The sequence below is a fragment of the Oreochromis aureus genome, linkage group 19, assembly GCF_013358895.1.
Source record: "Oreochromis aureus strain Israel breed Guangdong linkage group 19, ZZ_aureus, whole genome shotgun sequence".
Taxonomy (NCBI): Eukaryota; Metazoa; Chordata; class Actinopteri; order Cichliformes; family Cichlidae; genus Oreochromis; species Oreochromis aureus.
In genome coordinates, this window is record NC_052960.1 from 15,912,299 (window position 1) to 15,928,476 (window position 16,178).

At 42.6% G+C, this 16,178-nt stretch overlaps 1 protein-coding gene across 4 annotated transcripts in view; it reads left to right on the plus strand.

Annotated features, from left to right (window-relative positions):
• The window catches only part of pacrg (PARK2 co-regulated), a 149,318-nt gene that overhangs the window by 16,667 nt on the left and 116,473 nt on the right, over positions 1–16,178 (plus strand). For all 4 annotated transcript variants that reach the window (XR_005609281.1, XM_031748767.2, XM_031748766.2 and 1 more), the window contains exon 2: positions 9,909–10,043. Coding sequence is in view for 3 of the 4 variants with exons in the window: in XM_031748767.2 (XP_031604627.1) it covers positions 9,909–10,043 (135 nt within the window). In the remaining variant the exon portion in view is untranslated. The remainder of the gene's footprint in view (positions 1–9,908; positions 10,044–16,178) is intronic.

The following is a 16,178-nucleotide window of genomic DNA, read 5'->3' on the forward strand; positions in this document are numbered from 1 at the left end:
ATAACACTTTAGACTTTTAGTTGATGCTCTGATACTGAGTGATTTAATGAGGAGTCTTAAGGGTCATCATCATATTACCTTGACAATATTCCTCTGAGATGGGCCAGAGAAAGACATAAAAATTCAAGCCAAGGAGAGTCAGGCAGCCTTTTTATGAGAGGAAACTCGAGGCAGTTGAGGGGAAAGATATTGAAGAGTGATAAGATTCAAGAGGGAGAGGATGACGTAGCACATCCCGTAATGGGTAAGCGTTTTACGAGTGAAGGAGAATGTGCTGCTCAGATTGAACTTCTGCTGTTGCTAAATAAACAGGAAAATAATCTCTTCAATGATTGCGCTGGTGTGGTCTGTTTCTGACATCTTTTACGCTGACTGTAAGCTAAATCACTGGTGTTTGGGAACAAGACTGGAGGCACACAGTTTGCTATTGTAGCAAACCCGTTATTTACTATTCCTCATTCACACAGCCTTGATTTATGCCTGTCATCAAAGGTGTGAGATAGAGGAGGTGGCGCAGCAAGACTCATACTAATAGCCTAGACACCTGTTTCACTGTCAGAGCATCAGCAACCTGCAATGCAGAGCAAAGGTGGAGAAGTAGGAGGAGTGATTGAATAGAAGGTGGGTAGCTAGATGAATGGATCGCACTGTAAGAGAATGATACTGAAGTAAATCTCTATGACTTTAGTAGAAATCATGTTTTTTGAATAAATCAGCTCAAAAGCCAGGTGTTGCTGGCACAGCAGGCTTTGAGGTATGGCTTTGCTTTAGTTTCTTTTTATTTGTTTGTTTGTTTGACTGTCTGCATGTGTTATTGCCTCCCTGTAGCTCAGCTAAAAGTGCCGCCTCTCTCTCTGAGAGAGCTGCTGAAGCAACAAGCTCAGTGTGTGATTTGAGAAGGGGGAGAAGTGCCTGTTTTTAAGGCACCTGGCCAGCAAAATGTTTTCTTTTCTTTTGTATTGGAGGGACTGTCATTCAAGGAAGTATCTTTGCAGGAGGTCACAATAGTAGCCCTCTGGTCTTTTATTTTTCATTGTCTGTAACCCAAACAAAACTTTTTAGCTAAACATGCATTTGTGTGACTTGATCAGTTCAGCTGATTTTGGCTAGCTGTCCGTGTAGGGTGTTTGGTCGCAGTGATGTAGCTTTCAGTGTGCTTTCCTCCCTTTAATTTGTATAAAGGTCAAATTTCAGACCTCTGGTCTCTGTAAGCAAACTTCCAGCTTCGTTTCTAACAGACGCCCTTACAGGCAGCAAGACTGATTTCCAGGAATAGAAAGTCACACTGGGCTTGCGATAAGACCAAGGGCCTGGGGTTCGTTTTGCAATACATACTAATCACCTAGATAATGTTCTTCAGTGTTAAACAATATTCCCATATCAGAGGTAGAACCTGTATCGCTTACCATGTGCAGTCTGCTTATCTCCTCACGCCTCCCACTGCTCCTCAGGGATCTGTCAGTGCTGGGCTACCTGTGACACCTGGGAATGTGTGTGTATGTGGCTGTGGTGTGGTGTGGATGAAGCTGCAGACTGACCTGCGCTCTCCTGTCTCATCTTTATGGCTGTCTGTCTGCAGCTCTGTGGTGAAATCGATGGCCTCCTGTTGCTCTGGGTCTGTTCTTTTCCTGTCCCTGCCCCCGGAGGCTTGTTGATAACCCTTCCACAGCTCCCATGTTGCTCCCTTACTAAAGTATGTGGTCATACCTATGTTTACCTGTTGGCTGGTCTCACCATCAATCACCTCATCTCCTCGCCTAGACTTCTTCTAGCCTTCTTGCACATCTCAGCATTTCCCTGGTTGGCTATTTATTTCCACAAATGCGTCCTAATCTCCTGAAGTGGCTGTCTTCTTACTGCCTGCAAATAAGACACGCGGTTAGGTTTAAACTTCTGGATGAGTCATGCAGATGTTTCTGAGCTTTAGCCACAACTAACAAAGTGTGTTGTTATACTGAGTTCATGAACATTAAGTTTCTGTGAGGTGGTTTTCAGTCAGTCCTCTTTTAAATGCAGTTATGTGGATGGTTATTGACAAGAAGCTAGTTATTCAGTGAGTAAAACTGGGAGGAGAGTCAAATTCTTTATTCTCGGCAGCAAAAGTGGCAACGGAAGGGATCTATAGGTCCTCTTGTGTGTGTTCATTAATATCACGGCCCTGAGCTGTGTTTTAATACCTTCAGGTGTTGTCACTGATTGGAGCTGTAAACTCACAGCATTGGATCAGCGCATGTCCTGCTCTTTTAACAGTCAGAAATAAAAAAAGTCAGCTTGTCTTACAGAGATGTTTATGTGCTTGTTTCCATGTATGTGTGTGTAATGATGTGGTCACAGTGACTCAGTTACGTAAAAGTCTATGCAGTCATGTGAATTACGGTAAACTGAATCTGCGTTTGTGAGGGAATGGTTGATTTCCAACTGCTTGGTCCAGCCTGATGACCAGCTGGGCTGCCTCACATATTTCTGTTTATGAGTTTCATACATTTAAAACACATACACAACTCAGAGCCAGCCACAAGCCAGCAGCCTCGGTATGAGCAAAGGATCCAAACATTTATAAAGTGGCACACAGATGGAAATAAATAGCTAGAAAATGTCAGGATTAAGCTGGAGTGGACCTACATGCGGGAGACGGATGCAAACAAAGTGAACAAAACGTAAGCCTTTCATTTTGATGTTGCAAAAATCGAAACTTTAACAAAGTCCACAACTGAACATGAAACAGGAGTTCAAAACATACAAAAGGAGCTTAAGATTCACCAAGGGGATGCACAAACAAAGGAGCAGAAACAAAGCAGCTCAGCAGGCTGCAAACAAAGAACAAACGGGAAGACATGTCTATATATACACACACAGGAGTGACACATCATTAGACACAGGTGGGAAATGGGAAGTAGTCAAAAGGGCATTAATACTGAAACATGAAGACATGAAACATGAAATGGAATACTAAAGACCCTGAATTGGATAAGTGGATAGGAAAATAGATGAAATGATGGTACAAGCTGTATTTTAAACACTTGCATTATTAAGTGTTCAGAAAATCATCTGCATCAGTATGATCAGCATTGCACCCCTGATCTTTATTATTCTGTATTTTGCTAAACAAATGAAACAAAAAACCAAACAAAAACAAAAAAACGATTAGGTGTCCATGAGCCACACTAAAGTGCAAAAATTTGAACTAGCACTAAAAGATATAATCAAATAAAAGTTTTTAGAGTCCATCTGCATGACGGTTTATGTGGATTCAACACCTCTTGTGCATATGTGTTGCACCATAAGTATTCACGTGGTCTTTCCTTTCTAAAGTTTAACCTCACAGGCTCAGTGCATTTGGTTTTCCATTCACTTAACAAGGAGCAGGAGCTAACATTTTCTGCCTTTTCCATGCAGGCTTATTCACTATGTGCCATCATCTCAACTGTGGTTTGGTGATACGAATCAGCCAATAGGGCTCCGTAAGCACAAGGCTGCCCTGCTGCCTGGCTGATAAGTGGGCCACACAGAGAAGATGGAAAATACTCAGGGCATTCTCACTCCCTCTCTCTCTCTCCCCCTTGCTCTGTCTTGCTCGCTCTCTTTTCTCTCCCTCGCACAGCTCCTCTTTCATTTACACTCCTCCCCTCGCACTCCTACCTCAAACTCTTTCTTTCACATCCCCTTAACGTCTCCCCGTGTCTGTGCTGTTCTTTTAAGTGATGGGGTTAAACTAGAGGAGACAGAAAACAGTGGGGCGCTCTTCAATGCCTGACGATGCTTTTTGAAGTTCTTCTTTAAAGTTGTCCCTCTCGAGCACAGTTCAATAGTAGGTGGCTGTCACCTGTTTCATCCTCGTGTCTTTGTAGTGACACGAGGCGTGTAGTGCCGTCTTTACCTAGCCGTGTCGTCATTTTTCATTACAAACATCCCTGCCCTTGTGCCTGTGTGCACGATATCGTTGACGCAAACGCCTGTGACACAATGACAATAAAGCTCACCTCTATGTACCTGTGACTCAGAACAAAAGACTCTGTTACCTTTCATCAGTCTGTGGTTTTCCCGTCGAGTGAGACCTCTTTACCCATTTGTTCTCATCCGACCTTGTCTTTCGCAACGCGGCTAATTTCTGCACATAATGAAACTCACTGCACTTGCTGTTTGGTCATGAGAAATTAATGAAGTGTTGCACAAATATTGTGCATTTATTCTTCTGAAAGGAATCTGCCTCCCACCAGTCTGTGCTTTGCCCTGCAGAGGGAATGAGTTAGCAGAAATATTGTGTTGAATGATTGCTTGGACATGGCCGTGTAACACTGGCTCCCTAACAGCCTAAATACCTCCATTATTTTGTCTTCTTCCTCATTTAAATTTTCAGACTAAAGTATGCATGTGTAACCCAGCTTCGCATCCCTTGTGACCAGCGGGCAGGCAGTCAGGCAGTGGGCTATATGGCAGCGAAAAATGCTCTGTAAAAAAAACCAAGCTAATTTTGTTGCCAGTGGCAGCGATGTGCAAGCTGACCTTATCAGGAGAGCCTCGGCCTTTCTGTTCCATCCTCTGTGACTCACTTAGCCCGCACCCTCCATTGGGAAAAGCGGCCTTGTGCATGGAAGTAGGTTTCAATAACTTCTCACTCGGGAAATTCAGAGAGAGAGAAAGAGCAAGTGAGAAAGCTAGCAACTATCTAACTCCCTTCAGTAAACAGGTGATGCAATTGCACCCATGTGCAGTGGCACCTTTGTTCCCGTACAAATGCAAGGCAGCAAAATGCCTTTCTCCCCCCAGCAAAGTGCAGAAAGGTGATGGGAGATGAGCCACATTTCAGGAATTCCAAGAAGTGCAATAGCAAAGGCAATCCTGAGCTGTCAATGAATTGACAGGCCTTCACCAGACATCTATCAGAAGAATTCAAGGGAGTTTTAAGGTGGTGCTGGAGATGGAGAGATGCGAGAGAGCGCTGGAGCTGAAGGCCCAGGCAAAATGATGGATCACCTACACGCTGCGGCAGCCCCGCCATGCTGAACTCACCCTCAGAATTGATGAGCCACACCTATTGTCTCCCTGTCTCCCTCTTCCTATCATATCCACAAGTCTTCCATCTCCTTCCCCTGCTTCCTACTTCTATCCCTTATATTCTTCTCTGTCTCTCTGGTTTTTCTTATTCCAGTTCTTTCCAGCATTTTCAGTAGCTGTCTCATGCGTCACCTTTATCTCTCATTTTCGGGATTTTTCTTGGCTCAGAACGGCCCTTTGAGAGGCGATGCAACAGTACGCACGATTGCTTCGTGTACAATAAAGCCCATGAGTGCGTCAGCTTATTTGACAGGCATCCATGCATTTTCCTGTTATTTCTGATTATTTGATAAGGAAAAATGCTAATACTCCTGAACCAAAATAACCTCCATTTGAGAAATGTCTTGGGAAATAATTTTTATACAATATACAATATCACATATATTGCTATATTGCCTGTTTTTGGGTGCTCGACTTCACTCTGTATGTCAACATTATGAGAACCATTGAAGTCCCATACTAATAAGGTTAGAGGGAGCATCTCTGTTTCTCATGATGACACCTTTATAAATGACAGGACCACAAGGCCCTGCTGCTGTTCAATCACACCTCTGCTCGGCTTGCCCGTGGGGAACTCAGCATGTGTGGTGTGCGAGCGCGTGTTTGTGCTTTACTGCCTCGGTGGTTCTAACGGCAGCCAGGTTTACGGTGAATGTAGTTGGAGCGGACAACAGCATTAGGGAGGAAACAGATCTGGAGGCAGAGTGAAGACGAAGGAGAGAAATGACAGCCTGGAGCTCATCTGACCAGCACTGCCTTGTTATGACTCTCTGATATGTGCTCCAGGGGCACACAAAACAGACACTTATTGCCTTACACCACCTCTCTCTGTTCTGTAGTCTGTCGTCTCGCAGACTCTCTTTATGGCCTCTACAGAGGGGCGGGAGGTTATCTGCTTGTGTTGGTCTCGGTATAGGCTCCTGTTGTCTGCCTTTTCTTTTTCTTTTTTTTTCTGTTTATGCCGGTGTTTTAGAACAGGGATGTTTTTAGGATTGCAAAGGAGGTTTCTCACATTTTCTATAACATCAAATCCTGTTGCTATATCCTATGTTATATTTTACTTTGATTCCAGGACAAACCTAAATCACAGAATGAAGAAAAGACCAGGCTAATATTTACAATTTATCAACACATTTTCGCAGATATGCAGACTTTCTCACATATAGACATTGCATTAAGTGAGGATTGTATGGCTTTCCTCATAGAGTATATGTTAGGAGTCAAACTGAGGTGAACAAAGTTAGTGGCTGTAGTTATTCGTTGTGGGGTTCCTCACAGCATACAAAAGCTTTAGAAACACTTCTCAAAAATGGCAGAAAAGGAGCAGGCAGATAACAGGAATAACATCTGGAAGGTAGCACGTAGTAATCTCCCCATAACGCTATTCCTCTTATAGTTCTCTGTAAGCTGCTGGGAATGGCGGCCTATATCAGTAACAAAGGGGAAGGGGCTTCTGTGTTTGGCAACATTCATATGCACACGTGCATATGAATGTTGACGTGAACTGTGTGCCGGTGATGATAATTGAAGAGAAAACAGGGAGGTGACTGTGAACCTTGCAACACTTCAGCTATGAACACAGGCCACTGAATTGACTGCAGCGTCATCATTCCTGACCATAAAAGCTGCTCAGCCAGTCAATGCAGTCTGGCTTCATTCTCTCCTCGCTGGACAGTCTGAGCTATATTTAGCCTCCCCGTGCAGCGTGGCTCAACCACCGCCGTAGCTACCTGGATATGAGGGTTTTGTCACTCCTGCAGGCTGGAGCAGCAGTGATCTTGCAAGCCTTACAGCTTCCTATTTCCTCAGCTATTTCCTCAGCTGGAAAAAAGGGGGGAAAAAAAACTCCAACAGTGAAGAGAATGAGAAAACACACACAAAAAAGAGAGAGAAGGCAAACAGATAATAGTGGTGTGTGCTTCAGAGTCTAAATGAAACAACAATTCCAGTGTTGTATTAACTTATATGATGTGACAAGGCAGAAATAAAATTCTAATGAGGCAAGCTGACACTTTCTATTCATGAAAATGCTAAGTTAAAGCAATCCAAGCAATTATAGACTAATTGGTTTTGAGTCTAATAAAAAGGAAAAGTCTCTTTATAAAGGCACTGTTGATGGGATTATTCGAAACAATAGGTAACATTTATGGTAATGTAACTGAATTTAAACTCAAAATAACAGTCTGATAATAGGTATACGTGTTTGCTGGGATTCCTTAAGACTAGTAGAGCAGCAGTACTGCAGAGTGCCTTTTCTTGTGTTTTACATGCATTGTTAGTCACAGACATTTTGTTTGGGTTGTCTTTTTCCTGCAGGTATACAAACCTGTGCCTATTAATCAGCATAATATTATTCAGTATTCCCTGGCATGGTAAACAAATGCTCCAAACGGATTCATTTGAAATGACTGTGCTGCAATCCCACGGTGCATTAGGGCTGTTTAAATGCACTGAGCGCTCGACGACACTCACCTGGGGTCCCTCATGGTAGTTTCTCTTTTTTGTTTCTCAAGAGTCTATTGATCCTGGCACCCACTACATCGTATTGTACGCGCAGCTTAAAGTTTGATCCGCGTTGCATCATTCCTTGGTGGCAGTTTTACCGAGATATATTTGGAGTTGTTGTTTTTTTATAGTCCTGCTCCGAAGCGAGAGCCAGGCAGAGGTATGTTTTCGGTGCAGTTTGATTGTCTGTCAGCAAGATTATGCAAAACCTACCAGGCTGAAATTCATGAATCTTGGTGAACTCATTGGCCTTAGTGAAGGATGCACTCTCCTAGTGCCCTTCTAGTATTTAAATTGAACTCAAGTCACCAACAGGCAACACTAGTGAGTGATGTAACATGAAAACTTTGAGTAGCATGTACTAGCTCGGATCCTCTTTAAAATCTGTCAAGTTGGTCACCCATCTGAGGATGTCCTGCCAAAGATAATGCATCCCAGACCCACTTTTCTGTGTGTGGGTCTCTGTGGCATAATTCAGCTCCTCCAAGAGTGGTAATCTGAGGATTAATGACTTCCACACATCTGACAATCATGTGGCAGCGTGACACAGATGGCAAGGAATGCACACAAGGGACACAGATGAGGAAAATAGTGACTCTGGCTTTCTGCCATTCATCCACTCCACTGTGTTGTTGCAAAGGTGTAATATTTTAGTCTTAACTATAAACAAACAAATGCAATAAAAAATGAACCATTCACAGGGGAGGTAATGAGATGAACATAATATATATGAAAATCAAAAAATCTGGAATCATAACACATTTTTTTAAACCCTACAGATGTTGTTGTTGTTGTTTTTGTGCAAAGTTTCTTTCAGATTTGCCCATCCAATAAAAGAAAGACAGGGTACATACAAACACATACATATGTGGCGATCAATATTGTAAGATTAAACAAATCCAGCTGCTTCAGCTTAAATAGTCTCTCCACTCATATGACCGAGAAGATATTTTGAAGTCGCCAAAATATGTGTCACCTGTGAAAAAAATAATAGGCTATGAAAAAGTTCAATTTCTTGTGTCCCAGTTGTACTGTAACATGGTACTAGGGCTGGGGCGATCTCCTTCATCGCCAGTACCCAGTGCTAGTGTTGCCAGGGAGGGGGATGTTTTTAATCTCTACCCATTATGGTAGCACTACCCACCCTCTATAATGTGTGTGTGTGTGTGTGTGTGTGTGTGTGTGTGTGTGTGTGTGTGTGTGTGTGTGTGTGTGAGAAATAGAGAAAGAAAGAGAGAGACAGTGGGGAGATTATTTGCCACTTTCAGCGTGATGAGAAACACGTGAGGATATAGCAGCAGGAGAGCCCCATTCACATACAGAGATGAATTATTCAGCCTATTGTAATTAGTGACCATAAACAGATGAATATCGAAAGACCACGTAAAAGTCATAATATTAAACATGGCTTTTTTATGCTTATTTGTCTTTAGGTCTATAGTACCGCTAACTCATTCAGCCTGTTTTTATATAGGTGTGATAAAACTCTTTACTATTGGTTCCCCACACACAGCGTGTCACAGACAAACACACACATTCGGTGGATCAAACTTTAGTAGTTGGGCTAAACTAGCATCTCTGTAAAGACACGGGACAGAAATGCTGTTGTCTCTCATTTTGAGATGAGGGCAACACATCAAAGATCGCAGAGGTGTGAGCGTGCTACCGTGCGTGTCCATGCCCTTGTCACAAATGACTACAGTCAGGCATATTAAATTTCATATTAATCTGATAATAATAATGATAATCTTAATTGAATGTATTAATGGGAAAGCTGCCGTGATTGGCCAGCTGTTTGCAATCAAACACGGTCAGTGCCCCGAGATCATCATCCACCAGCACAGCTCTACATGGAAATTGTTAAAAAATAATTTTCTCTACTTGCTCTCTTTTGTAGGGGTGTTGCATTTACTTACATATCTTATGTGGCGCCACCATCAATGGCTCCCACAGCAATACTGGCAGACACCGTGGCTGATGTGTTAGGAGTCCCATTGGCTTTCAGTGGCAAAGTAATAGCACATATCCAATATGGAGGCAGAGAAAAGATGATCCTAACAATGCCTCTGGCAGTGCCTCTGGCTACATGGCCAATGCAGACACACACAAACGCACATACTCGCTCTGTGTTTTGCCTTCCTTGGAGGAGCAGAAGAGCAGGCACATGTGTCTCCCCGAATTACTTTAAAGAAAAGGCAGTGGGAGTGATTCTATTCTTGTAGGAGAAAACACAGTCAATTCTGATTTCATAAAACAACACTCTCACTCGCTGTGCACGTCTCCTTCTGTTTAAATCTTTATTTTGCTCCTTTCTCCTAATTACCATTTTCTCTTTTCTGCCTGACCAGGTGGTGGGTCCCAGAGCTTCCAGGGTTTTTCATGAGTGCCCTGCCAAACCAAGCACATTCCGCAAATACTACGAGCGTGAAGAGCTTCCGATTGCAGTGAAACATGAAAACCGAGGGAACAGTATTGCATGGAAGGTAGGGACGCTACACTCTGATAAGAGATGACTTATCCTTGTGGTTTTCACAATCTAATGTATTGAAGCAAAGGCTGTAATGCTGTATGTCAGAAAAAAGATACTTTAAATAACCTTTGGGAGCAATGCAAAGCTAATAGCAGCAAATTAAAGTCTTGACAACCTCAGCAAGGCCATCTTTTGATAATAACCCCAACAATCTCAATTCTGGAATGAAATACAAGTAAAGTCTTTTTTTTTTTTTTTTGCACTGTCTAATGTTTCAAACCATCCTTGCTGTCAAATACATGTGACGGTTGAATCTGAAGACTTGATAAGTGCTGTGCAAACACCATTTATCGTCATCATTATCGACTCGGCTGAGGTGAAGATGACAGTTTCTCACATATTCACGGGCCCAGTGTGGGCTGTTATCCTGTAGGAGGCAGTGTAGATTAGCTCACTCGAAAGGCTTCACCTGTCCCACAGCACCAGTCAGAGAATCCATCAATCACAAACTCCATAGGAACCCAGGGCAGTCGCAGCAAAAACTCAGGGAGTGACTGTGTATGCATTTGCAAGTTTATTGTATATGTGTGTTTCAACACTCCGCTCTGAACCGTTGCAGCGTGGGTAGGATTGATGCAGTTTTTTTTTTGTTTTTTTCTAATCACCATGTTGCTTTATTTCAGCTCCCACTATGCTGCCAGCTATTCCATAACTTCACAACTGCATGCAGCCGCTATGCTTAATGGCATTTATTCATAGTAAGCAATGATAAATGAATCAAGCAAATTATGCCCCCTTCCTCCTTCTTTTTTTCCTACTTCAAAGGGAGAAGGAGAGGTGGGTGGGTGAGTGAGTGAGCTTTCTTGCTAGTTAGCTGTCTGTCTTCAGGTGAAAACACTGTAAAAGCATCTCCCTTTGAATGAATTATTTATGTAAAGTGTTCAAATGTGTTTGGAAAAAAAAAATAATGGATTTCTTTTGTGTTTTGCCGATGAAAAAAACACTCAGTAAATGGGATGTGGTGTATGTAATTGTTGCTGTCATACCCAGTGCTGCTGTTGTGCTTATTGATCCTCCCTCCCAGCACTTACACACAGCCTCATCATTTTTTTAAATCCTCGGTAAGAGAAGGGTTTTCCTGGGTGCTCGTTCACACTTAGGGCTAGCACTTTGAAGCATCTTTGGCGGGTATGTTCGTTTTGGCTTTCCTGAAGTGATCTTTTAGTCCGGGACTAGCTTTAATCCATGTCTGGGAAACCTGCTCATTTTAGCCAGCCTCTTGTTTACTGGAGGCAGTCCATGTTGCACTGTATGTGTGGGTATAGTGTAACAAAAAGTGTAGCTATGATCGGAGTAAGTGGAGAGGGGTTGCTGCGTGTTTGCACTGAGCTGCCCTCGGGGCACGGGTTCAAGACGGCAGCTCAGGATCAATCCCAGTCTGAAAACACAGCCCCCTAGCAAATAAAAAGTCTGGGGAAGGTAAGAAACAGAGAGAGCCTTTCGCAAAGAAAAATGACTGGTATGTTTATTTAGCTTGTGTGCTCATGTGTACAGACTGTGAGCATATATGTGTATGCTGTACATATCAGCTTCTACTGTCGGCTGATTAGTCTGTGCATTCAGGTCAGCAGTTCAAGCCGCCTACAAAGATTTTTTATGCTTATTTACCTCTGCAAAGCGGCAAACATCAACGCCACTCACTTCTCAAATTGACAACAAAATAGACAAACAGGCTTCATGCACAGCCAAACAAATCTTTGCCATCAATATCAGCATTTCGCTTGTAAAGGTGCAGACAGGTAGTTCCTTTTTTCCCTGTTTCCACTTACAGTACATAGTCATAGTCTTTCTGAGCAGCAGGGTGAGCAGCATGTGTTACTGGCCTCTCAATGAATCACCAGCTACACGTTATTAACATTTCTCCTCTTACAGTGTAGTAGCCCGGCGCTGGGGCTGTAGGCAGTTGCATGAGTTAATATTCTGGTGGAAAATCAGATATGTCATAACTTACTGGCAACACATTTTGTTTCCCAAACATTGCTACGTGGCAGTGAAGAGGGGGGTATTCCCACTACTGGTTTTCCTACGTGTATAAATCCAGAATAAAACAATAACTACTCCCAGTTTTGCTCCTGTGATCAGACATTTTTGTACGATTGTTAATCATGAACATGAAGCTTATTGGAAAAAAATATTTTAGATTTTGCCTTTAACCTCTTTTTCTTTGTTGTTTTGGTTTGTTTGTTGTTGTTGTTGTTTTTACATTTTTATTAGTACTTGGATTTTCCCTATTTAGCCAGCTAATTAGAAAACTTTTATGCTACAACAACGCATGTGACTCCTTTGACAGTTAGAAATCAGAGAGGAGACTCTAACTTACTTTTTACACACTGTTGAGAAATAAAGCAGGTTGGTGTTTTTGACTTTTGGAAACTTCTTTACTGTTAACTGTGAAATGTCAGACCAGAATTCACTCATGCTTTCCTTTTAGTCGGTTCAAGTACCGCTAAAAGAATGTCTCTTTCACTCACTAAATGCTTTCTTCAAGAGTGACTCAATAGATAAAACTCTCCTCCACATCTCGCTGGGCGGGCAGTGTGGAATTGTGAGCACTGCTGTGCATAACTGCAGATTATGGCGTTCACTCACAGGGGAATGGGCTCCAAACCAACCAAATAATTTAACAGGTCTTCATATAAATTAATGTTCATATTTTAAAAAGTGTGTAATTGGGTTTTTAAGGAGTAGTTGGTTAACTGAAGAACAAAACTTCTTATAAATGCGTGGGAATTATTAGGCGCCGGTGATCCATTATGATCACAGTGGCGTGCAGCTTTGTGACTGTACGTGTAGCTTGCCGGTGTATGTGTGGCTTTATAATGTGTGGTTGAGTCTATATGTTCAGGGGAAAAGCAAGTGAACCAAATGTCAAGGGCAAGTTGAAAAAGGGAAGGTTGTATCTGAAAGGTAATTTGGCTCTCCAGAGGTAAAAGCCTCAGCTGTAATGGGGCGCTCAGGTAAAAGCTTTACACGTATGGGGAACATGTGCGGCAGGTAGATAAGAGAGTGTCGAGCGAGTTCCTATCCCTGTCTATGTGTTTTTGTGTGCCTGTGTGTTTGTGTGCCGTGTTGTGTGTGTGTGTGTGTGTGCGTGCATGAGTGCTTGTATGGTTTGTACTTGTATTTGGCTACTGCCATAACGTAGCAGCCAAAGGCCTGGAACAGCACTGTAATCTACAGCGATCCCTGGTGCCAAAAAGAGAGCGACAGAGAAAGAGAGGGAACAGAGAGAGGGAGACAAAGAGAGAGAGAGAGAGCTCCACAGGGACTCAGCAATCAGGAGACATGGCAGCCGTTTGGCTCTCAGTTATAATGGATGAGTTGAGGTCTTCCTGCATTCCCTGCGGGGCTTGGTTTGACTCCCCATCTCTACCCTCCGCTGTGCTCTGCAGGCTTACAGCCAGACATCGTGGCACACAGATACATGCACACACGTTCACCTCACATGTACTATAAACCCCCTAAACAGTCTGTATATTTCATTTCATTGATCGCTTATCTGTTTTATCGTGTCCCTTGATCTTATGTTCAGCTCTGTGTTTCTCTCGTATGCTTCCGGGTTGTTGTTTTATTCTCCGTTTTTTAAAAATCATGCTTCTCTGCCCCCTCTCTCTCCCAGCCCATCTACTTTATCTATTCCCTTTTGTCCTTTTACAAGACCTGTCTAGTGGCAGGAGGAAAAAGCCATTGTATAAAAATATCAATGCAAACCTGATTTCTGCTCGTCCTCCGCCACCACACTGACTTCGGCCAGTATAAGGGGGCGCAGAGATGCTGGTGGTGGGTATGGGGAGGGGACAATCAATTAATCTGATCAAGCGCTTTAGGAAATGGAGAGCGTAAGCGCTCCTAGGGGACGGATATCCATCTCCTTGGGATGATTGAATTACGCACAGAGTGAGAGTTGGAGAAGAGGGAGGGCTGGAGAAATGAGGTGGTTAGGGTGACCGAGGATGAGGGTGCATGTGCTTGAGAGATGCAGTGGGAGTGCGCGCTTGATACAAATGAAAGATAGACAGAGAATGAAAAAAGAGCACGGGAAAAAGAGTGGGGTGCACGAGAGATGAGGTCATTGCAGATACAGCAGTGGAAAGGAGCCTTCCTCTCTGCACATCCTCTTTTTATACCATCTAACTATTTGCAATTTTATGTGTCATACCTTATAGTTGATAACCCCCTCTTTTTGACAGCTATATTACATTTTATCAGTGTATTCTTATTCTTGGGAGTCAATTTCGTCAATTTCACTTATTTAATAGCAAAGTGAAACACAGTCTGCGTGTGCAGTATATAAGGCTATGGCATTTGTTCCACTGTCTCGCACCTAAATTAGCTATTACATGATTCATAGTTTTCATGTCTCAGATTATCATTGACAGAAGGTTACTGTAGCATGATGCTAAAATTATCCACTGAAGTTTTATTCAGATATTAGAAACCTTAAAGTAACCCATCTAAGAGCAAACACTTTTCCCAGCCAGAAGTACAGCAGCAAAGCACTTTCCCAACAGCTGTTTCATAAATAAGCTTCAGCAAGTGGGCTTTTCCATTGTTTTTTAAGATGCACAATATGGTGCAACATCTTGCTTGGAAATATTGCTCCTTTTGCAGAAAATTACCTTCTCTTTAATTTTGGTGAATGCATACCATACCTCCCTTTCTGCTCCTTGGCAATGATGTCTTATCTGCTGTGGGCACTAGAGCTTTGTCAGGGAACCTTTGAATAGACAGAATAAAATGGGGTTAACCATGCGTTTTCTACAGCTCCCTGGCTGAAAGCTGGATACTCTGGGGGGATAGTTCTGTGTCATAAGGAAAGAGATGAAACACAATAAGAGGAGAGAATATGAACAAGCCCCCCTGGGTTTTCACTGAGAGGAGAGAGAAGAGAGAAAGAGGGAGTTTAGATTAGAGAAGTGGAAAAAGCAGCATGCATCCTCGCTGAAAAATGAGAGACGAGAAGAGAAAGGAGGAGTAGATGAAGGAGGTGGAAGGAAAAGGCCTCCAACCAACAACGCTGGCTAACCATCAAGATGTGCATGGGCTGCCTCCCTGGAGGGAAAGAATTGCCGAATGACTGCTGGGAAGAAGCCCGATGAGCTGCACCACCTCCATGCTGCTGGTGTGACTGCAGGAATGAGGGGGACTGTTGGAATGGAGGCATCCAGTAGAGAGAGAGCTTGTCTGTGGATCTTGAACTGCTACACCGCCCGCCGCCCTGAGCCATTACTCATAGCAGACGAACGCCGCATGAAGCTGATGATGGTTGTTTAGCCTGTGGGCCTTCCACTCTTGCTGTGATATGAGACAATAGGAAAAATGGATTTTGGGAGAAAATGGTGGATCATTGGAGATACTTTTATTTCAGAAGATGACTTACAATATGACTCAGTATAAAGCTGTTTAGCTCTTTGGTCCTTCCTCTGGGTCCTATACAGGACCCAGAGTTATGGCCATGCAAATGTAAGCCAAAATATTAAGGAGAAAAACATTGTTTTTAGATGCATTGTTTAATTTTGGGCTATAAAATTAAAGAAATCCAAAATTCACATGTGTATTATATTTTACTGGGCTTTGTCTGTTGAGCTTTTTCAGTTCACAAATGTCAGTGCGTAATTTGCTCCTGAGACCCTAAATTAAGTAGCTAAAAAAATTGCTAGATTTTACATATTTAATAAGTTACTATTTGCATGGTTAGACATAAACATTTAGAAATCATGCAATGCAAGAAATTATCTGGAGATGTTTCGTGGTGATGTCTGTTATTCTTTTTTTTTTTTTAGTTTCCAGTGAAATGATGCATTTTAACAATGCATATCTCTAAAGGATGTCATCTCAAAATGTATTTTTTCTCAGATTCTGAGCCACAAATGTCCACTTCAGCACCACTTACTCTAAACTCTTCAGTATTATACCTGTTTATATTCCCACAGTTTTTACAGAGAGGCTTGTTTGCATACTGTTCACCACCTTATTTATAACACGTTTGATTCCTAAGCGATAAAAAGCTATTTCCAATATCCCCTCTGTAAAAGCATTCACCTTAATGTGTCAACAAAACTGAACAGTGTTTTCTAAGCTGGTTTTA